At 38.4% G+C, this 22,884-nt stretch overlaps 4 protein-coding genes and 1 non-coding gene across 5 annotated transcripts; 2 read left to right on the top strand and 3 right to left on the bottom strand.

The window, feature by feature from the left end:
* Window positions 1-1,655: 1,655 nt before the first annotated feature.
* LOC131008972 (uncharacterized) lies at window positions 1,656-5,847 on the bottom strand. The gene is made up of 3 exons (XM_057936131.1): window positions 5,218-5,847; window positions 2,592-2,751; window positions 1,656-2,368 (listed from the first exon to the last, which is right to left on the bottom strand). Exons 1-3 carry the CDS (start codon window positions 5,717-5,719, stop codon window positions 1,900-1,902), a joined length of 1,131 nt encoding a protein of 376 aa, XP_057792114.1. The 5' UTR covers window positions 5,720-5,847; the 3' UTR covers window positions 1,656-1,899.
* Window positions 5,848-6,747: 900 nt separating this feature from the next.
* TRNAL-CAG (transfer RNA leucine (anticodon CAG)) lies at window positions 6,748-6,827 on the bottom strand. Its single transcript has one exon. It is a non-coding gene; the product is annotated as a tRNA-Leu (tRNA).
* A 359-nt stretch (window positions 6,828-7,186) lies between these two features.
* Window positions 7,187-9,438, top strand: LOC131008927 (pentatricopeptide repeat-containing protein At1g74630). Its single transcript, XM_057936047.1, has one exon. The coding sequence runs from the start codon at window positions 7,400-7,402 to the stop codon at window positions 9,335-9,337; it is 1,938 nt and encodes a 645-aa protein (XP_057792030.1). The 5' UTR covers window positions 7,187-7,399; the 3' UTR covers window positions 9,338-9,438.
* A 973-nt stretch (window positions 9,439-10,411) lies between these two features.
* Window positions 10,412-13,050, bottom strand: LOC131008924 (putative pentatricopeptide repeat-containing protein At3g05240). The gene is made up of 2 exons (XM_057936044.1): window positions 10,721-13,050; window positions 10,412-10,632 (listed from the first exon to the last, which is right to left on the bottom strand). The coding sequence occupies exon 1, from the start codon at window positions 12,849-12,851 to the stop codon at window positions 10,839-10,841; it is 2,013 nt and encodes a 670-aa protein (XP_057792027.1). The 5' UTR covers window positions 12,852-13,050; the 3' UTR covers window positions 10,412-10,632; window positions 10,721-10,838.
* Window positions 13,051-16,380: 3,330 nt separating this feature from the next.
* On the top strand, window positions 16,381-17,850 carry LOC131008956 (protein PHYTOCHROME KINASE SUBSTRATE 3-like). Its single transcript, XM_057936104.1, has one exon. It carries the CDS (start codon window positions 16,402-16,404, stop codon window positions 17,698-17,700), a length of 1,299 nt encoding a protein of 432 aa, XP_057792087.1. The 5' UTR covers window positions 16,381-16,401; the 3' UTR covers window positions 17,701-17,850.
* Window positions 17,851-22,884: the final 5,034 nt, after the last annotated feature.

The raw sequence follows: 22,884 nt of genomic DNA, 5'->3' as shown, positions 1-22,884 counted from the left end.
AGCGCGGGATCAATTTGAACAATTACCAATTTTAATCATTTTTTGCTTAACAGTACGTGGCGTTGTCTCACAGTCCAGACCCAGTTTACCGAAGTAACCTATCGGGCACGAGGAAAGTTTCCAGCCGATATACTAGTCAAGCTTAATTAGGCAAAAGATGGTAAATAAAGAGAAATTAAGTATAAGGGTAGAAATGGTATTTCACTATGAAGTGGGTATTTTTCATAGATGTTTTATATAGGTGGGTAGATTTGATAGATGTATTATAAAAGTGGGTATTAAAAACCATTTGCCCTAAATATAATACTTGAAGAGTTTCAAAGAAAAGTTATTTCAAATAATTATGGTTAGAGAATTAAGATATGTTATAAAAAAGGTAAGACACGTGGTACATAACCAGAACATGAGGTAGGGAGGGCCGACTCTTCACTGCATGCAACTGGTTCTGCACATCAAAATTCATTAATTTAAGCATTGGTTACATGTACTAGTACTTATTTGTAACAGTGGATTATAGTTAATTCATTAATTTAAGCATCATGTAGTACTTATTTGTAACGGTGGATTATAGTTAAGTTAGTAAAACGCTTCTCTTTCCATCATTAAATTAAAATTTTTAATTACCACAGAGAGAATAAAAAATCATTATTAATCATTCTGTAGAAAAAATACGGGTACAAAGATAAGAAAAACACGTCCTCATTTCTAATCTAGCTAACAATTACTCCTTTGTAGTCGAGCAAGTGTCCCCTTCTATCAAAACACATATTTCCTATAATTATCACATTATAAACGACATGAGTTTTAATAAAATGTGAGTGTAGTTATTAGTGAAATTGGAATCCCACTTTAAATGTGAGTGGAGTTTTGTGAACCTTACTATTACAAGTAAAAGTGATTTTTTTTATAGAAAGATCAAAAAGAAAATTGTAACAATTTTTTCGTGCATGGAGTACCAAGTAAGTGTACAATTATACTCTTGTTGGCATGGAAACAAAAAAGGTAAAAAAAAAATTTGTAAAGATTATAAAGAGACATTTAATTTGCATGATTAATAAAATACATGATTAAATAGTTTTATCCTTAAGAATAGGATTTATTCAATCTCACTATTTTAATGAGATATAAATAAGACAAATTTAGCTCAAATAATAGAAATTACCAAGGATCTTAGGATATCTCAAAGTTTCAATCCATTTTAATAAATAATTGATTAATTTTACTATTTTTATCTATTTAAACCAATCCTCAAAAGTAAACGCTATTTGAGAGTAAAATGGAAAATTTTGCATTACTTTACAATGAAATTATAAGATGGGAATCTATTCAAGAACGAAATAAAATTCATTACCAAATAAGACAGCAATCCGAGGAGGGAATATGATGGCATTAGAGAAAACATTTGTTAGGCATGCACTTCTCCAAGAAAGCACCCATTTCAGTCGCAACAATCTCAACAAGAACCTTGGAATATATGGTGGAACAAATCATATTAAAAGAGTAAATTTACAGAGCTCTGTTCATGGTGGAACAAGGCCATTCTCCCCAAAATAAACGTGATGCTTGATTAAAATATGAAATTTGATTGAGGCAGAAACAGGTTTAAGACCAATAAAAGAGCCTCAAAGAAAACAAATGCATCATGCCACTGGAAAAAAAAAAGAGAGAGACCTTTTATTAAAATCGCTCGCAATTGTAAAATGAAATCTGAATACAAGTATTACAAATCTACATGGTCGTCATTGAATAATGAGTCAAAGGTTTTATGTTTTTTATCCACAAAATTATCACACATAAGAACATGACAAACTAAAGAAATGTGTGTATGAGTGTATATGACTTTGATCTGATGATTTACCTGTGTGTTCCACCATTTTGTGAGAAATGTGAGCAGTTTCCTTAAACATCCGGTTCGAAATTCTCCAGCAAAAACCTGTATAATTCTTCGGCAACAACCTTCGGATACTCCTCCTGAGGCAGAAGAGCACCTGGCACTTCCACAAATTTGCTCACACCTTTTGCTCCCCTAAGAGCCTCCATTTCAGCTTTTGACCTTTTAGGTGCCTCTGAGGTTGAGACAACGAGAATGGGAACGCTTCCTTCTAGTCCGGCGAATAGTTGAACAAACTCCTCTCTGGAACTTACTGGATCAAGCAGTCCAGTCAGAAAGGCAGCGGGCACATAACGGGCCCCTTTCCGTTTGGTGAGTGCGTATCTGCTCTCGACTATATCAGGAGTGACGTTTTCGGGATTGGCATATACATGGGATTTGTACTGCGACGTGATTGCCTTTTCGTTGCTGACAAGAACATTGTACATCATCCAACCCACAGCAGGAGCCCTCAAGGTCCCTCTTAGAAGGCCATACCTGTGAATTCACAACATTTTGAGGCAACATTGATTAAAAAGAAATTGTTGGTTGGCTTTAAAAATTAAAATTAGCTTGTATTCACTGATTATAAAGTTTTGAATATTCAGCTCCTCTTATAAACTACATTTAACCAAAATATGACGGCCCCATAATAAAAAGCTTTGGCTATTAGAATTTATCAGTTATCAAGAATGTAGAAGGTGTGTGAGTTATTTTGTACCTAGTTTCCATATTGGAATCTTTACCAAATACGATAGGAAGGGGGCCAGCCCAGGTCGGTGCAACAGCAGCAATGGCCTTTGGCTTCAAAAACCCTTTTTTTGTAGCCCGAACAGCTACGGTTGCAGCATGCCCTCCTCCAAAGACCACATACTCGTTATCTGTGCGCGGCAACAACAATCATTAGCAGTATATTTACGTGAATGTGATCACCGTGCTAGGAATTATAAAGAGGGCATTATCAAGAACTGTCAATTAAGCTGGAAAAGTAAACGGTGGAGGCCTTCAGCGGAAACCATCTTATTCAAGATCTATTAATGTTCTGAGAAATGGCTAAGATTCTCTCCAAAATTCTGCAAGACAAAACTACAAATGGTAATAGAGCCATCTTGAGGGTATTATTCAATGAAGTGGTCCTACAAGTGAAGGAGCACATGTAGACATTGTTGCATCTCCAACGAGGGTGGTTGTTGTGACATCAGGGAAACCCATGTGTCAAAGGTATAAAAATTAGTACAATCGACTCTTGTAGCAACTTGGGTAAACCAATTTAGCAAAGTGAGGACAGATGACAAGTAATTGCTAGCGGAAATTATTGTGTTGTAGTATGAGTATCGCTACAGGGCCTCGAGGCATGGTAAAGTTTGATTGAAAACAAAGTTAGACAAAACAATCAATCATAAACCTTGTTATTGCCCCTATCCATGCATCATGATGGTGTGACTCTAGTTGACCTGAATCCCTGAGCATGAACTGAATGTAATCATGCTCGGGCGAGACCAATTGGTCAGAGAGGAGAGTAAACAGACAAACTTCCTTCAGACTTAGAGGCTTTACTTACCATGAAGATACATATAAGGCACCAAAGAAACTGGAAATCAACCAACCCCTCTAGATGACCGGAACCCTCGACCTGTTAGTTGGAACGGAAACGTCTTACTAACTGAGTTGTGCCTCAAAAGACAGTTTTAATTAGCTTGAGAGAAAAAAAATATGATTGGCGCAACACTATTATCATGAAACTCTTAATTCAGATTAAGATTTTATCTTTATTCAGGTACTATCCCAACCTTACATTATTCATTGCCAAGTAGTTTCTTCGGCCCTTTTCTTTTCTTTTTCCCTTTTAGCAAGATAATCCCTAGTATCCAACTTCGAGTGGTCATGCATTCCCATTTCTTTCTCATTGGTTATCAGTTCTCCATTAACAAATTACAGTCATTTGATCTGTCTACACCCCTTAAGAAATAAAATAATTATTTATTTCCACTCCTCTTCTAAAATTATAACTTCAATAACCTGTCACTTGACTGGCTATTAAGTGCTAGTTCCCACCCATTAAGTTATCCAGTAAGAATCAGCAATGTCAATTCCGTAATATAAGCTGAACATAGTAAATCAAGATAGAGACAAGTCCAGGCATCTAATTATTTGGTTTTAACAATGCCATAGACAAATGAGGTGTTTGGTTTGAGTGATAAGACGTGATTGATAAAATAATCCAACTTAATCAAGTGTTTGGTTCGGATGATTCGGCCCATGATGGATAACTCAACCTGCGCTCTAATTATCCAATTGAGTGATTATTTATCACCCCAAAGTTGGGTGGATTATTTAATCACCTTCCAATCCTATCAATCATATCTATCTCATCCACCACAACACCCCCAAAGGGAATGGATCAAGGATAACTATACGTGTTCAATGGTTACAAAAACCGTGATCCCAACCAATGACCAAACGTAACAGCAGTTAGAGGCATAGAGGAACCACCGTGATTCAATAACTGGCCCATCAACAGTAAACCATGTTATCGTTGAATGTCCCTCAACATAATCCTAGTATTCAGCTACCAGAAGAAGACCCCAGAATAGGATAACGCATGATGCATCACACATGGTTTATCCCAAACAAATAACAGAAAAGCTCAGTTTCATAGATCTTAGAGACCTGGAAAAGTTTCACACTCAAGGGGGATATTTACTTTGAGTGATAGGATAAATCGATAAACTAAGGATTGAGTATTTGAAGGATAAGATGGTCAAACAAGTTTAAAATTAATCAATCCATCGAAGTAAACAGCAAATTAGCATGGATTATTTTTTATCAATCAATCATATCACTCAAAGTAAATGACCCCTCATGGAACGTTTACTTTTGAGGATTAGCTTAGATAGATAAAAATAGTACTTACATGCTAATCCATTGTTTACTAAGATGGGTTGGAACTCTGTATATCATAAGACCCTTCATAATTTCTAGCATTTGAGCTAATTTTACTTTATTCATATCCCGATTAAAAGGGTGAGATTGAAGAAATCTTAGTAATGAGGATAAACATACTCACTCATATAAAGTAAACGCCCCTCAACAACATCAAAGATTTATTTCTTATGGCAATTTGATTTCATTTCTCCATATACACAGACAAGCCAATACCAAATTACTCATCACAATAAACCTATTCAGCCGCAGAATACAAGAAAACACAATAACCACTCCACACACCAAATTAAAGAGTATAAAAACATGTTTGACCAGAAAACCAAAACAAGAACCGCCGAGACAAATAAACGAGCATCACAAATTGGAAGCAATTGCGAAGTAAAAGTAACTAGATCACAGACCTGCAACAGAGCTGGAAATAGGGCTATCAGGCGCGGTGACAAAATCCACCAAAAACTTCTCCATCACATCAGCATTATAATTGAGCTTCGGCCGGTCCGAGTAGCCCAGGCCGGGCCAATCCACAATCGTCGCGCTCCAATTGATCCCGCCATCCTTCGCGACGATTTCTTCGGCCACTTCTCTCCACTCATCCACGGTGCTCACGTCGGAAATTGTGGGCACCAAAAGGATGTCCTTCCGCGGCTGATCGGCGTCGGCGCCGCCTTTCTCGAGGCGGTCGAAGTGGATGTTTACGGAATTTCCGTCGAATTTCCACCTCCAGCTTCCGGAATTGGTCGTTGAAATTGGGGATGGCTTGGACGGGGCGGAGAAGTCGACGGATGTCGATGCCTTGACTTTGAAGATTAGGGTTTTGGAAGCGCAAGGCGAGATTGGTCGGGAGGATTTTAGTGGTAGGGAAAGAGATGTTGATGGAAGACGAAGAAATGCAGTGGACGCCATTGATGGTGCTCGGAATTCAGCTGCGTTCACTGAGATATTTTGGGGTTTAAGTTATGTCTTTGAATTTAGTTGTTTTTTTAGTTGAAATTTTGTGGTGGTTAGGTGGGAATTTTTTCTCGATTATTACCATTAAAAAAATAAAAATTTCTAAAAAATCTTGTTAATATACATAAAATAATTCCACCACGTCTTAAATCGAGACAGTAGCATCACTTGAACTCATTGGATTCGATTGAACCATGTTTTTTTTTAAAACCCGATTGAACCATGTTATTTTGGAGATAATTGTGGAAAAAAAAAATAATCTACTTGCTCAAGTTCATATTTTGCTAATTATTCGACACATAATTTAGTTATATCTGCATGTAAATTTTTGAGCCCTCGTATTTGATATTTGGGTTGAAAAAAATGATATATGTAGTTTTTTTTTTTTTTTTTAGAATTATGATATTATGTAGTTCAAATTAAAGGATTTAGAACTCTTCGCTATAAATTTGAGGCATCATAAGATTCATAACAATGACATAGGGCTCAAGTCAACAAATTCACAAGTTTGGTTTGCTTTGATAAAGTTTCGTTGCATTAATTTTTCACCATTTTAATATTAATGAATTCGATTGAATAATGGAAAAAACAAAGGGAAAATTTGAGAAAAAAAAAATCATTTTAGTATTGATGAATTCGATTAAATAATGGAAAAAACAAAGGGAAAATTTGAGTCTTTTTTTACAATTTTAATATTAATGATTTCGATTAAATAATGGAAAAAACAAATGAAAACTTTGCTAAAAAAATAAAAATGTTGCATTAATTTTTCACCATTTTAATATTAATGAATTCGATTGAATAATGGAAAAAACAAAGGGAAAATTTGAGAAAAAAAAATCATTTTAGTATTGATGAATTCGATTAAATAATGGAAAAAACAAAGGGAAAATTTGAGTCTTTTTTTACAATTTTAATATTAATGATTTCGATTAAATAATGGAAAAAACAAATGAAAACTTTGCTAAAAAAATAAAAATAAATGTCAAGAGTGGGATTTGAACCCACGCCCTTTCGGACCAGTACCTGAAACTGGCGCCTTAGACCGCTCGGCCATCTTGACTTGTTGTTTTAATTTGGTCTCTGCATCTATATATATATAGTTTTGTATTATAAACATATTTTTGCAAAGGAAAAATGATAAATATTAAACTTGTCCCATTATTAATAGGCTCGATTTCCATTTTGAGTGAAAAATCTGGATGGCTAGATCATGTGTCCGTCTGGCTGGACATATGATCTAGACACCCATCGATCATATGCACTTTTGACTGATAGTTGTCAAATCGTTAATTTTTTTGATTAATGGCTATCAAATCGGTCAAATGTATAAATGTATAAGACTTTTACAAAAAACCAAACAAACTCATCAAATCACATGGTATTTAAAGAATAGGGCATAAAATGCTTATGTTCATACAAAAGAATATTTTTCACATGCAACTTAAGGAATAAAATATTTTAAATTTTCACAATAAAATAAATATCCTCAAATAACACTTTAATTTAGAAAACAAAAAGGAATTTAGCAAAACAAACCATCAAATTTGAAACCAATTTTTGAGGGTGCCCCAAAATGAACGCAGTGTTCCGAATATCAAACAGTTGAAACGGCAACGATTTGCATGTCATGCAATGAACAACAGCGCACACCAATTCTGCTTCTCGCTCTTGAGCAGCTGCAAAACCCTGAGATCCCTCCAACAATTACAAGCCCACGCCACCAAATCCGCCCTCGACGCCGACCCACTCATCGCCGGAAAGCTCCTCCTCCACTGCGCCGTCCACGTCTCCAACGCCCACGACTACGCCCAACGCCTCCTGCTCCACGCCCCAAATCCCGACGCCTTCATGTACAACGCCGTCATCCGCGGCTTCTCCGATTCGGACTCCCCCCACAGCTCAATCTCCACCTTCTCCCTCATGCTCAAGAATCTGGGCTCGCAGATTGACAGCTTCACGCTGGCTTTCTCTCTCAAATCCGCCGCCAATATCCGGTGCCCCCGCACTGGAACCCAGCTGCACTGCCAGGCGCTACTGCGCGGGCTCGACACCCACATCTTCGTCGGCACTACTCTGATCAGCATGTATGCGGAGTGCGGGCGTGTTGAGTCTGCGTGCAACATGTTCGACGAAATTCCCGACCCAAACATCGTGACGTGGAACGCGCTGCTGACGGCTTTCTTTCGGCGCGGGGACGTGGGAGGCGCGGAGAGAGTGTTTGCTTCGATGCCTGCAAAGAGCCCGACGTCGTATAACTTGATGCTCGGAGGGTATGCGAAACTGGGGGAGTTTGTGTTGGCGGGGAAGGTGTTTGATGAAATGCCTGTGAGGGATGAGGTATCTTGGAGCATGATGATTTTAGGGTTGGCGCAACACGGGTGGTTCGAGGAGGCGTTTGGGTATTTCAGGAGGCTGCGTGGGACGGGAATGAGGGCGAACGAGGTGACCTTAACCGGGGTTTTGTCAGCGTGCGCGCAAGCTGGGGCGCTGGAATTCGCAAAGATGGTGCATTGTTTTGTTGAGAAAGTAGGTATGGCTTGGATCACTCCGGTAAACAACGCGCTAATGGATACCTATTCCAAGTGCGGGAGCGTGGATATGGCTCGCCTCGTGTTTCAGAGGATGCCGGGGAGGAGGAGTGTCGTTTCTTGGACAACGCTGATTGTGGGCTTAGCGATGCAGGGATATGGAGAGGAAGCGCATGCTCTGTTTCTTGAAATGGAGGAGTCCGGGATCGAACCTGATGGGACAGCGTTCGTTGCTCTGCTCTTCGCGTGTGCTCACGCCGGTTTGGTCGAAAAGGGGAGTGAGATATTCGATAGAATGTCTAAAGTGTATGGGATCGAGCCTGAGATCGAGCATTATGGATGTATGGTTGATTTGTACAGCCGGGCGGGGCAGCTCACCAGGGCGTACGATTTCGTGTCTCGGATGCCGATTCCTCCCAACGATATCATCTGGCGGACGCTTCTTGGCGCATGTAGTTTCCATGGCAACGTACAGCTGGCGGAGCAGGTGAAGGACCGGCTCTCGGAGATGGATCCAAACAATTGTGGCGATCGTGTCTTGTTATCTAACATCTACGCCGTTGCCGGGAAGTGGAGGGACGCGGCAGCAGTGAGGAAGTCGATGGCGGAGCTCAAGTTGAGGAAGGATCCGGGTTGGAGCAGGATTGAAGTTGATAAGATGGTGTATACTTTTGTAGCGGGTGTGAGGGAAGATGATGTGACGAAGGAGGCCTATAAGAAGCTCAATGAGGTGATGTTGAGGATTAGGGTTGAAGGAGGCTACGTCCCGGAGGTTGGGAACGTTTTGCACGACGTGGAGGAGGAGGAGAAGGAGGGCGCGGTGGCTGCGCACAGCGAGAAGCTAGCTGTCGCCTTTGGGATGACGAGGTCGGGCGGGCGGGCGCGGGTTATTAGGATTGTGAAGAACTTGAGAGTTTGTAGAGATTGTCACAATGTGATGAAGTTGATTTCCAAGGTTTATGAGTTGGAGATTACGCTCAGAGATAGGAGCCGGTTCCATTGTTTCAAGAGTGGCATTTGCTCTTGCAGAGATTACTGGTAAGGAGCGATGACTAGGGCCGTAAACGAATCGAATCAAATTGCAGTTAATTAAAAATAGCATGCATTGATGACATATTTCAAAACTCAACCTTTGTATATTAGCAATTTTGAATTGAGAATGTGACCAGTCCCCAGACTAGTCGATAGAGTGACAGTGGCAAAGTCAGGTTTTTGGATTTGCGTATGCGATAAATAATTATATTAAAATAAATATAACAATAAATACTCCTTTTATTTCATTAGAAATAGCTTGTATTTATAAGTGACATATTCAATAAATGCTAAAAAATAATCTTTAAAAAAGTGTAGACTCTATTATTTTTAATTAATTTACACATTTTTTTTAATTCTCGTGCCTAATAGAGTAATAGTTACTATGTGTTATTTATAATGAGATGGAAGGAGTATTAAACTTAGTAAATTCTGCAGCATTGTTTAATTTTAAAGTCATATATATTAAAATACAAAAAAAATTGCATAGTTGTCTAATTTTTTTTTCGACTAGTCTCTATTTGTTGAAAGCCATCAAAAACATCTTCATCTGAAATTTGTTGAAATACATCCCTCTCAATGAAAGTGACTAAACAATTATTTAAAAATTGATCACTCATACTAATTCTTGACAAAAGTTATTCTAAAAAACACTCTATCTAAACTTGCAGTAGCAACCGAATGAACAGTAAGTTGATGAACAAAAAATACTAGAGAATAAATCACATGTCCTATTTTTTTTTTGAAAATAAGGTCGTGCGAAATAGGGTACACATAAAAATTCAATTTTTATATATACTACTATTTCCATCCACAGAAACATGTCCTAATCTTTTTTTGAAAATAATTACCCTTAAGATTCACACATCTTTACACATATTGCCATTCATGGACCTACCATTTTTTAATTTGTCCGGTCCTTTCTCTCACTAACTTTCTCCATTTTTTTTTAATTTGTGGGGTCATTTCTCCTCTCACTAAATACACAATTAACTTGTCTTAAAAATTCCTTCCGACCTACCTTAAACACTAGTTCGTAGACGGAAGGAGTAGTATTTTCTTAGTATAGTAAGTGACAATCTCATGATTAAAGGTGGTTGGCATTAAACATGAATTACGTAATGTAACCACACTAAGATAAAACTCAGCTCATGAGCTCGTGAATCATTATCTTCTATCTATCTATATATCTATCTATCTAGCAAGAGCACCATGTAAATTGTAGTCATTACCTTTTACTTGTAGCAGCAAAGTTACTCTTCATACTTGAAGCTTTACCCATAGAATTATTTCAACCAGACAAAACTGCAAAAATTCCAACCACACTTCTTCAGTTCATCTTCTTTTATAGGTTAAAACCACACCACAATCTCAAGCAAAACTGCAAACTCACCTTCAACGTCAACCAAAAATCCGGCCTTGGAGCTTCCCAGCATAACCCTACGAAAATCCGACACGAACGTGACGAGAGCCAACACGAGGAGATCGTTCCATCGTATTCACTATTCACATCACTCCGTGAGGTAAGAAATGCAGCTCTTCCCCGCTTCCTTGGAAGCTCCCTCAACAACCATGATGTCTCTGCTAGAGACGACGTCGTTCCATCTCCCAGCTTCGGCATACATGATAGAGGAGATCACGAAACTGGCAGGGTCGGGAGACGTGTCCAGCTCCGCTAAGCCGGTAACGTAGATCAACCCGAGATCGATGTGGCCGTGAACCCTACACGCATTCAACAGCATTCTCCAAACGAGCGCATTAGGCTTCGCGTGCATATTCTGAACAAACATTTGAGCATCTCCGACTCTCCCGGCTCTAGCAAGCATGTCGACCACGCAGCCACAGTGCTCGACCCGTGGCTCGATATGGTACACTTCACTCATCGTATTATACAATCTCATCCCTTCATCAACCAGACCGGCATGGTCGCATGCCAACAGAACTCCAAGCAAGGTCACATGGTTCGGAACAAATTTCTCCGCACACATCTGCTTGAAAGTAGCGAGAGATTCGCCTCCTTCCCCGTTGACAGCGTGCCCTACTATCATAGATGTCCACGAGATCACATCTCTCCGCGGCATCCTCTCAAAGACGGACCTAGCCTTCGAGGTGCTCCCACATTTTGCATACATGTCGACAAGGGCATTCCCCATAACCATGCTTCCTTTAAAGAGATCATCGCTCTCTACAATAGAATGCACAAGGCTACCGCGATGCAGCTCCCCTGCATCACGGCAAGCCATGATCAATCCCAAGACGGTCACTTCATCTAGCCGTAAACCCCTAAGCTTGATCTCATCGAGTAGCTTCAAGGCCTCCCTAGCAAGCCCGGCATCAATATACGCGTGTATCATCGCGTTCCAATATCCAATCTCTCGCTTTGGTAGTTCATCGAAGAGTTTCCTCGCAGACTTGAGGCTTCGACACTTTGCATACACGTTGATTAGAGCCGTCCCCACGGAGACATCAGACTCCATCCCGGCAGCTTTCACACGGGCATGAACCATCCTCCCCGACCAGAGATCTCTACGAGCAGCACAAGCAGACAGCAAGCAACTAAACGATGCTCCATCAACTCCGACGCCTCCGTTCCTCATTTTCCCAAACAAGGAAAACGCTTGCACATAATCTCCACTCTTAACATGGCCCCAAACCATCGAGTTCCACGAAATCAAATCTCTCTCCGGCATTTCCGCAAACACATTCGCAGCATCACAGACAAACCCTAATTTAGCATAGAAATCAATAAGCGCATTGCACATTTCAACATTCCATCCAAATCCCATCTTCCAACTACAGCAATGAAGCGCCTTCCCCGTTGCAAATCCCCCAAATTCGACACAACCGGATATCAAAATCACGAAAGTAACACAATTAGGCTTCACATTCGAACCAAAACAGCGACGCAGCATCTCAACAAACAACTTCAGCCCCAAATCAAAATTTCCCCTTCTAACATTCCCAGAAATCAAACCGTTAACAATAACCACATTTTTCTCCGAAACCGAATCAAACAACACAGCAGCATAGCTCATCAAATTCACAGAGCCCAAGTAAAAGCTAACGAGACTGTTCAACACATTCGCATTGTAACCTAATCCGAGCTTAATTACACGACAATGCACCGATTTACCTTGAAGAAAACCCCTAGCTTTACCACAAGCTTTGACCAGAGAAGCATAAACAAAAGGGTCGTTGTAAAAAGGGGCGCTTGATGTATCGCTTCGCATTTCTTGAAACAGAGACAGCGCCTTTAAAGGGCTGGTAGCTGATGCGTGTCTGATCATGAGATTCCATTTGTAGGGCTCTTGAACTCGTGGGAAGAGTTTGTCTGCGTGTGTGAGCGTCGAGGGGTTAGAGAGAGAGAGCTTGAAGAGAGAGAGGAGAACTGAGGGGTGCTGGAATTGGAGGCCTGTGGTGATTGCTAGAGAGTGGAGTTGGAAGAGCTGCAGAGGGGAAAGGAGATTGGAGGTTTTTTCTTGAAGAAGCAATCGAGCTAATCGAATTTGGGGAGGATAATTCATGAAATTTGGGGTTTGATTGAAAATTATATGTTGAATCGCAAGTTTAGAACTGTGAAACAGAACATTGTTTCTGCATAGTTGGTCGATCTCTGTGAAGCGTGCAATAAATTGTCATGATTTTAATGTTTTTTTTAGAGCATAATAATGAATTCGAAGTTTTTCTTATTTCACGAGAAGTTCCACTCGAAAATTTATTTTTACAAAAAAAATAGAAATAAAAATGTTTGTAATGTCGATAATTTTTAATTTAGAAAGAGTTCATCAACAACTCAACGAATTGCAGGACTTTAGCTAGAAAGTTCTAAATTTTATGTGAAATAATGAAATTGGGATAGTAGGAAAATGATATCCTCTATGTTATGAGATCAAACACGCATTTTACATGACTGAGGTTCTATTCGTTATGGTTAATTTATTTAAGTAGATTTGACAACAAAGTGCAATTATGTTGATAAAATGTGTTTTTTTTTCTAATGAATATATTAAAGGTTCGAGTCATTTGAGAAAAATAAGAAAATATTATTGATTTTTTTTTGCACAAAAAAGGAACTACTAAAAAAGATTTGTCAAATTTTTTTTTCTATTTTGAAATTTATACTCTTTCAATTATACATAAAAACAATAAAAAAAATACACTTTTAATCTCGCTAGCCAAAACAAATCACATTTCTAGTCTCAATATATTTACTTCATATGTAGATGCGTTTTATGTAAATTCTACTTGTCTCCTTAAGAGGTCTTATTATACGTTTACTTTGCATGATTGATAAAATACATGATTGATTATTTTTATCTTTAAGATTATGATTACTCCAATTTCATTATTTCAATCAAATATAAATTTATCAAAATTTGCTCAAATGATTTAAATATCCAGAATATTGAGATATTTCAAACTTTCAATCTATTCGATTAAATAAGAAATTAATTTTACAATTTTTGTGTATCAAATCTATCCTATAAACTAAATTAATGCCTTCTAGTGATAAAGTAATAATTATTAAAGTTAAATGTATAAGCTCGAATTTCATTAATGTTTTGATAGCTATGAATGTCTCAATCATATGATTTTTTATAGTGATTAAATATCATATTAAACTTTGAACTATTTCCATTTTATTAAAAATATCATGTAAGTTTCGAAATGCTCTCTAAATCCTCAAAGTATCATGGTTTTATCAAATATATCCTGCATCTATTTTTCGGTCACCAGAAACGTAACGTGGCTTGTCGGATGACACAGTGTAATTTAAGTTCTATTTTTTTTAATCCATGTCATTTTATATTCTATATTTTTTAATTCATGTCATATATCCATACTCTCTCTCTCTCTGCGTTTCCTCTCCCCCTCTCTCTACCGTCTCTCTCTCTCTCCGGTAAGTGGCGTCGATTTTCGCTGCCTCCGGCGCGGCGAGGCCGACTCCTCTTCTTCCCTTCCTCTTTCTTTCCTCTCTTTCCTACGTCTAATTCCCCAAATTCTAAAATTCAATTCCTAGGTTTTATGCCTCTCTTATTCCCCCTGAAACTCCCCCATCCGGCGAGTTCCGCCACCACCGCTGCCGTCCCCGTTGCACTACCACCCTCTCCGTCTCAGGTATGTTTATTCTCTCTCCCTCTCGATCTCGTTCTGCCCTCTTCCTCTTCTCTCTTCTGTCTGCCTCTTTCTCTCTTTTAGTATCCTATTTTAAATAAACTCATTTTTTATTTTCTATTTCAGGAATTGATCGAGCGTCGTCGACTTGAGATGTTCCCGGCCTCGCCGCGCCGAAGGCAACGAAAATCGGCGACACTCCATCGGGGAGAGAGAGAGAGGGGGGGGGGATAGAGAGAGGGGGAGAGGAAACAGAAAGAGGGAGAGGGAGAGTATGGATGGCATGGATTGAAAAAATAGAATATAAAATAACATGAATTAAAAAATTAGAATTTAAATTACATTGTGTCATCCGGTGAGCCACGTCACATTTCTGGTGATCAGAAGATAGATGCGGGATATATTTGATAAAACTATGATAATTTGAGATTTTAGAGAGTATTTTGAAACTTTGAGGGTATTTTTGATAAAATGGGAATAATTCAAGATTTAATATGATATTTATCCTTAATAAAATAAACGTTGAAAAGATTAGTAGGAAAAAAGAAAATGCCCGACACGTAAAACCCATCTAATCAATGGCCCTTATAGGTCTTTCTTACATTAGCCTACTCCAAGTCTCATTCCAATTCTATGTGAATAGCATGGATTCATGGAATAAACTATAAAAAGAATAAACACATTTGTGCAACCACACAAACACAAACACATATATAGTGTATAATTCGAAAATAATCGATGATCTTTTTTCCAATTAATGGCATGATCATATAACATATCTAACAAATTATGTGCACAGCTTACTCGGAGCATAAAGTATTTGGAGAATTAAATGGGCAAATATTATTGTGATATGGACAATGTTGTCCCTACACTTTGTTGAATGAATGGAGGCCCTTCAGCCTTGTTTTTCAGCCACCACTTTCACTTATGCCCCTCCCATTAAATGCCTATTTCTAAACTCAATAGAATGTAATAAATACACTTACATATAGTATATCAAATTCAATTCTAGCAACTATAGTGACTCTTATACATAATTGCATTCTATTTTATTCTTCAAATCCAATTTCTGTATTCATTGATGTCGACATTTCTGCAACTTGGGCAAGAGAGTATGTGCAAGCTGTGATATTAAAATTAATTGGATCAATTTAGTTGAAATATTGATCACATTATGTATGTACACATACATAAAACGATCGAACACTCGCAGATATTTTGTAAACACGTATGGGCCAAGATCAGTTATAACTATTAATCAACATTTTTTATCAGTAATTAATTCCAAAGTAGTTAAATGACTGGCAGTCAATCTTCATACCTGCACAGTATATGTTTTGCCATGGCACATAAAATTGAAGCTGTAAAATGGCATTTTTTTTATCATTTTATAAAAAATGATCAAAGTTGATTTTTTTTAATAAAAAACGAAAATTGAAGACATTTTATGAAACAAAGATACTAAAAAATGCTAAAAGTTGGGGACATGTAACACTATAGCTACTAACCCTTTAATTAATTAGTTGTTACACATTGTTACTATGGTAAAATCTATCCATTAATATATATATATATATATATATATATAAATTATTTTCTACAAAAACTATATGTGTACGGACTTTTATATGTGCAATTTATTTTATAAATTTAGTGTAAAAATTTGTAATGTTTACGAAAAATCAAGTTTCTGTTATAACTATACCTATATATGCATATACTTACAAACCTATACTACCTTTGCCTACACAAAACCATGCATGGTTTTTTAAATATCTTAACTCGTGCAACCATAAAGTAATTAAGTTCACATGTGATATAATACGAGATAGCTAGCAATATGAAATTAAGAAAAATCTTTAACCCTAAAACCATGAGAAACAAAATGAATTTAATAAGTAAAGTGACCACAATAAGCATGTAGGATCCACTGTCTTGCTGTTATCTGCCCATCCCATGCTACTTAATCCCCACCTCTTCTCTTCTAAACTTCAAACCAAACTTCCCACAATTTTGCCTTCACTTCCTCCATCGCCCATGGACGCCCAAGACGGCAGCAGCCTCCGCGTCGCCTCCTTCTCGTGTTACCTGGACACAGCCAAGGAGAGCTTGGTCCATCGAGTCTCCGCTCAAGACAACAACATCAGCATCAAATTCTCTAAGAATAAGGATCCTACTCACCTCAGCGCCGCCGCCGCCGCCACCACCGGCAGCCTCCGTGTGGACTCGTTTTCCCGCTCTTCCGACCACAACCTCCTCTTCCAAGTCCCCGCCCCCATCCAAGACCCCACCGCCGCCTTCACCTTCTCCCACCACCACACCCCCAAACACCCCCCCGAGATCGGCGTCTTCGGCGCCGACCGCTACTTCAACATGAAGCTCGACTACCAAACCGCCAACAACCAGCCCCAGCCCCCGCCCCCGCCCCCCCTCCGCCCCCGCCCCCGCCCCCCTACTCCCACTACTCCGAGCCTCTGCTCCGAGGTAACCAGCACGACGTGGAACAGCCAGACAGTGCTGCTTCCGAACGAGACGAAGTCGAAGAAGGGCGGCGCGAGCCTCTTCATGGGGCTCGGCTGCAGATCCGCCCCTTGCTTCGACAAGAAATCCGTCCGCGTCGACGAGATCGCGGCCGCCCCCGCCCCCGCGAAGAATCATGATCTGATCAAGAAGATCCAAGACCTGGAGGAGTCGCGGCGCTCCATCGAGGTGTTCGGGTCGCGGCGGCAGAGGCCGTCGAAGGGGAGCGACGTGGCGACGAACATGGAGCGGAAGCTGTCGATGCTGACGTGGGACGCCATCCCGACGGGGAGGAACAATCTCCCGACGTCGACGGTGGGGAGCTGTGACGTGGCCAGCGACGCCAGCTCGGATTTGTTCGAGATCGAGGATGTTTCCGGAACCATCTTCCCGCTTCTAGAAGCATCGGCGGCGGGGGATGTCGACGACGCCGCGTCCGCGTCCGGATGCATGAGCCCGGCCACGTCGCTCTATGCGCCGAGCGAGGCCAGCATCCAGTGGAGCGTGGTGACCGCCAGCGCCGCGGACTACTCCGCCCCGTCGGAGTTCAACGACGACAGCGTCAGCGCCGCCGGCAAGTCTGTGAAGATGATCACGAGGAATCATCCGGTGCAAGTGGTGCAGAAAGCTAGTAGGCCTTCTGGGCTGCTGGGCTGCAAGAGCGTTAAATCTGTAGATGTTGCTCATCAGAATGTGTGTGTTAAGATTAGTAAAGATCAAAAAAATCCTAATTAAATAATCCTCAATGTGTCTGCGTGATTGCCACTGCTGGAGAGTTTTATTTGTTGGTGTAGTTGAATAAAGTCGAATATCATGATTTTGTATTTGTATATTATGTGGATATTTTTTGAATCAAATATTTGTATTTAAATTTGAATAATAAAATGTCAAATACGAATACTAGCTAAAATTTGAATATCAAAATTGAATCTTTTAATTATTGATAAAAGTTGTAAACTCTTATACTTTTAAACACTCACGATTTTTCATTTAAGTGCGTATGCTATGTTTCTTCGCACTTTCCTTTACTAAAATTGGCCAATTATTATAATGTCGTAGCTCTTTTATATAAAAAAGGTGTACTTGTGTAAAGCATGAGGTAACACTTCATATAATTGAATATGTCGTGTGGTTCCAGTGAGATTTCAACTCTTGTGAGAAATGGAAATAACGAATAAATTAATAAAATCTACGAATAAATCAATACTTATAACTTATTAACGAGTAGCCGCACCCAATTAATATGGTGAAAATCTTGCCTCCTTCAGGATTCGAACCCAAATAATAATGTTTATTCATGTGTTACATTGATTTATTCATATAAATTATTGACTTAATTATTCGCGCGTGCATTCTCAATTTTCACAACATTTAGCATTTTCAACGGAAACCTTCTAATTATATATGCATATATATTTAAATATTTAATCGAATATTTATGAATATTGAATATCATTATATATTTTGTATTTATATTTTTAGTTGAATAATAATCTAATAAAAAAATATTTATATTCAAATTCAAACCATGATATTCTAACCGAATACCAATTTGATAAATTATTTGATTCGTTTATAACTCTAATGATGATCATGATATGGTTTAATTTGTGTTATTTAAGGATGGTGATGATTGATGCCGGGTAACAAAGCTTTTGCAATTTTTTGTACGTTTTTTATTGTGTCATCCAAAGGTACAACATGCTCAATGCGTGGGAAAGTTTGTGTGTCGAAAACCCTAAAAAGATTGTGCATAAATGTTGAGGTGGGCATTTGTTGTCTGAGAAATTTGATAAAAGAAATCTGAGTTTGATAGTTTGATGCTCTGATTTTGTCCGTGTTTGTTCTGTTATAGTTGGTTAAATATAGTGCAGATTCTTGAGTTGGGGTCACCAAGAATGTTTTCTTTTGTGGCATAAACTAAAGTTTTGCTGAATTAAGAACCAACAATTCTATTATTTTCCCATGTTGCCCATGCATGTGTGTCTCAAAAGTTGAAGGTCCTACGTATATATTGAGATCAATAATTTCTTGTTAAGATGTTTGTATTTAGATATATATTATTCAATTGGTAGGGTATAAATGGAAGTAGCTATGTGCTAACATCATGGTGACGCAATGGTGAAAAAATATTCGCACGCAGACGGAATTGAACTCAAGACATCTCACAAATGAGAATCTTTGGGTGTCTCAGCTTTGCCACTTAAGCTAAGCCTTCCTGACGTATAAAGTTAAGTAATTAATGGTGAGAAAATCCTAATGTCATTTAACTTCATCCTGGTGTATTAATTAATTAAAGAAAAAGATCTACCTATAACTCGAGCTAATTGTAAAAACAATACTCTAATTTTCAGTATTTTCAAAAAGAGGATTATATGTTACGGAATTTGAAAATGAGAACTATAGCTTTCATTTCTTACATTTACACTTATATTTCAGGGCCGTGATTAAAGCTATAATCCTCATTTACAAATTTCGTAACATATAGTCCTCTTTTTTGAAAAGAGTAAAAGTTACGGTTCTTCTGGACACAAAAATGGGCAGGGGAAAAATCGCTATCTCTATGCTTCCCCAGACTTTTTAATTTGAGTGGTAATAAGGAGGCTAAGGTGGGCGAGATGGGGAGGTGGGAGAACGGGGTTTGGGTTTGGAAGCTGCTTTGGAGAAGGGAACTTTTTGATTGGGAGAAGGATGCAGTTAATGTGTTGTTATCTTGTCTCTCTGGTTACTCTCTTCATGCAGGGGAAAAGGATAGATGGATTTGGAAGGCAAACAAGGACGGAACATATTCCACACACTCGGCTTATAAGACCATCCAATCAAAACGATACGAAAGCTCGTTGGGCAGCGAGAAAATGAAGGCTGCAGCGCAAGTTTGGGGCATACATGCACCACAAAAAGCTAAAGTCATGGCTTGGAGAGCTTTCAGAAACAGACTACCATCGTGCGAGAATCTGAGAAAAAGAAGGATTGAGATTGCAGAAGCGGAAACTGGTTGCAATGCATGTTTTGAACTGCTCGAGTCTACAGAACACTCCCTTTTTGGATGTCCAAAGGCTTCGGCGGTCTGGGACGGAGTTTTGAAATGGGCGGGTTTTCAGTCAGCCCGGCCCCGGGAGATTCAAGCGCACTTTCAGTGGTTCTCAAACTTGGGGACTGGGAAGAAGAGCAAGAAGTTCTTAAAATCCTTGTGGGTGTGTACAGTTTGGGTCCTTTGGAGGTGTAGGAATGAAAGTAGACTCCAAGGCAAGGAGTGGCTCATTCATAACACTACCGTGGAAATATTTGCAAGAATGTGGAGTTGGAACAACTTTTTTCATTTTTGCACTTGGGAGAATAACTTTTCTTCCTGGTGCTTTTTTGGCCCTGTGTCTCTTTTGTTGTAATCTCTTTGGTTTGGTACCTCCCGTACCAGTTTTTCCTCCTTTATAAAAGGTTCTTTTTCTGATAAAAAAAAAAAGTAAAAGTTACGGTCCTATTTTTAGGATTGGCTCATACTCCATAACTCTATTGATTAGTATATGTTTGATATCGATGTATTAAATTACATAGCATTATATATATTCGACAATATCATTCATAAATTACATATATACGCGTAATTACATGGTTAATTTGTTGTAGTGTTGGAGAAACGAAGAATCCAAATGGCATATATGCGTTGTGGATAAAGTTGGTTTGCATCATTGAATACCGCAACTGTACTGACAGGGAATGTGGGAACCATATATAATCCTGTTGGTATCAATTAGTTATAACTAGTTTGCTTCAAAGTATATTAAAAAGGAAAAATGTAGGAGCAATTTAATTATATGCCCATTATTTTAGGATCAGAGAAGAGGAACTATACTGATGTTATGTATCATTTATAATTTTATATATAAATCATGCCTTTTGTAAAATGTAAACAAGTAATGGTATGCATTAATTTTAGTGTTATTTACTATTCTTTGATGTCCACGCTAGCTAGCGTGCACACTTATGTAAATTTGTAATTTTCATCAAAATTCGTGTATTCTTTTTGCTCTAATCCCTAATATAATATTTACTTTTTATTTAAAGACATAAAACCTTGACAAAGATCCCTTGAATAGTGAATTTGTTGTAGGGACCTCAAACATAACTGTTATTGTTGTTGATGCTCTATATATATCCCTGATCAGTAGATAAGATTTTATTGTACATATATATATGTCGGACAATTATTCCAATAGTATTTATCTCATATTTGAATTTATCAATAGGGATATCTGTCATAACATTATTCATGATATAAGACCAGCATGTTAGGTGATGGTGATGATTTGTAATACGATAGCGTCTTATTTTTTTTAGCACAATTATTTAAAAAATATTATTTAAATTATTAGGTGTACAGTTAAAACGAAAATATAGACCCTAAAGATTCTCACTTTATCAAAGCCTAATTGTCTCTATAAAAAATAAACATGCATGACACTTGATGTGAGATGGAAGAAATATGCATATATTATTTTTGATTAAGATTTAAGCATATCGCTGTTTGTAGAAGTATTAACTCAAGGAAGAGGTCCCGGAATGAGAATGTTTCTTGAGGGACCAAATATAGGTGGAACATCAATTTCATAGTGGAACTATATATATATATACTTGTAGCTGTAGGTTTTGAACAAAACACACTAAAAATTTTAAAACTGAAAAATATAAAAATTAGGACCACGTCAGAATTCTATAACCAATGCCTTGGACTCTTGATAATGCGTCATAAATATTGTGGTTGTGTGCGTAAAAATAATACTCCATCCGTCCGTCTTATAAAATGTACATTTCTTGGGGGTATGTCATGAATTTTAAAAAATATTTATTAGATAATATGCTGAATGGAGAAAAATGTCCAATAATTTTTTAAAAAAGTGATGTGTGGTAAATATATAATTGTGGTTGTGATTTTTTTTAATTATTTTCATATTTTATTCTTATTTTAAAATTATTGAAAATTTCTTAAAATCGATCGCTAAATAATGATAATATTATTTTTTAATATTTAAAAATCGATCGTTACTTTATATGTATAGATGTAATGGGTAAAATTCGTATAAGCCTAACTATACGGCTCAACGAGCTAGCCCGGGAAAGCGGTCCATACCACACTCATAGCACAAGGTTCAAAGTAAGCTCATATGCGAGAGGCACGTGAATCCGCCAGGAAAAACCCTAAACGCAACAGTTACTTGGCGACTAAGTCAAACGAGATTCGCGGGAGATCATTTCCTAAGAAGTCGGAACCGTTAGGGTTTTAGCGAGCATTCCAGCAAACTCTAACCCTAATCGCCTCCCTGCAGGTCCGTGACTTATATATACTAACTTACTAACACAATGAGGATCACCCACAATCACTCGTATCCACCTTAGCACTCGCACACGATCTCTCACTCTAATTCTCTCTCGATCGCACTCCCCGCTCTTCCGTTCCGCCTCCATGCTTACAAGGGTTTCGATCGCCCGACTGACCCTGCTAGCCCGGACATCTGTCGCTCTTTGTTCCACATATCTCAATAGCTCTGGCTCCGACCATCGGGACACCCCGATCATCCGGAGAACACTCTTATTGTTGTCTCTTTTCTAGTGTTTATTATTTCATTATGTTACTTACGTCTGATTTTTATAACAATTCACTGACTTGAGCGTCGGAGTCCCTTCAATCGACACCCCCACCGGTGCTAATCGGAGGGCTCTAGCGTTGCTTGTGGTTTTAGGTTGCTAGTGCCCGTCGATCCAGACATGACTGACGTCACTTTCGTAATTGTCGGATTCACCCCCAACAATAGATATCCTCTCAACATATTCTAAGGTTATGCATGAATGATATTGTATATTGAAATAAAATTTAAATGAATTAATAGGTGCTAGTTATATCAATAATACACACGTTTTATACTG

This window comes from Salvia miltiorrhiza, chromosome 2 (assembly GCF_028751815.1).
Source record: "Salvia miltiorrhiza cultivar Shanhuang (shh) chromosome 2, IMPLAD_Smil_shh, whole genome shotgun sequence".
NCBI lineage: Eukaryota > Viridiplantae > Streptophyta > Magnoliopsida > Lamiales > Lamiaceae > Salvia > Salvia miltiorrhiza.
Note: the sequence above shows the minus strand (reverse complement) of the source record. Positions and strands in the feature narration are given on the sequence as shown.

Bases quoted from the DNA above. Each gene is read 5' to 3' on its own strand.
- LOC131008927 (XM_057936047.1), top strand. From the start codon at position 7,400: ATGAACAACAGCGCACACCAATTCTGCTTCTCGCTCTTGAGCAGCTGC.
- LOC131008972 (XM_057936131.1), bottom strand. From the start codon at position 5,719: ATGGCGTCCACTGCATTTCTTCGTCTTCCATCAACATCTCTTTCCCTA. The intron at 2,752-5,217 runs GTCTGTGATCTA...TGCCGCGCACAG, and splicing joins TATTTCCAGCTCTGTTGCAG to ATAACGAGTATGTGGTCTTT. The intron at 2,369-2,591 runs GTACAAAATAAC...GTGAATTCACAG, and splicing joins GATTCCAATATGGAAACTAG to GTATGGCCTTCTAAGAGGGA.
- LOC131008956 (XM_057936104.1), top strand. From the start codon at position 16,402: ATGCTACTTAATCCCCACCTCTTCTCTTCTAAACTTCAAACCAAACTT.
- LOC131008924 (XM_057936044.1), bottom strand. From the start codon at position 12,851: ATGAATTATCCTCCCCAAATTCGATTAGCTCGATTGCTTCTTCAAGAA.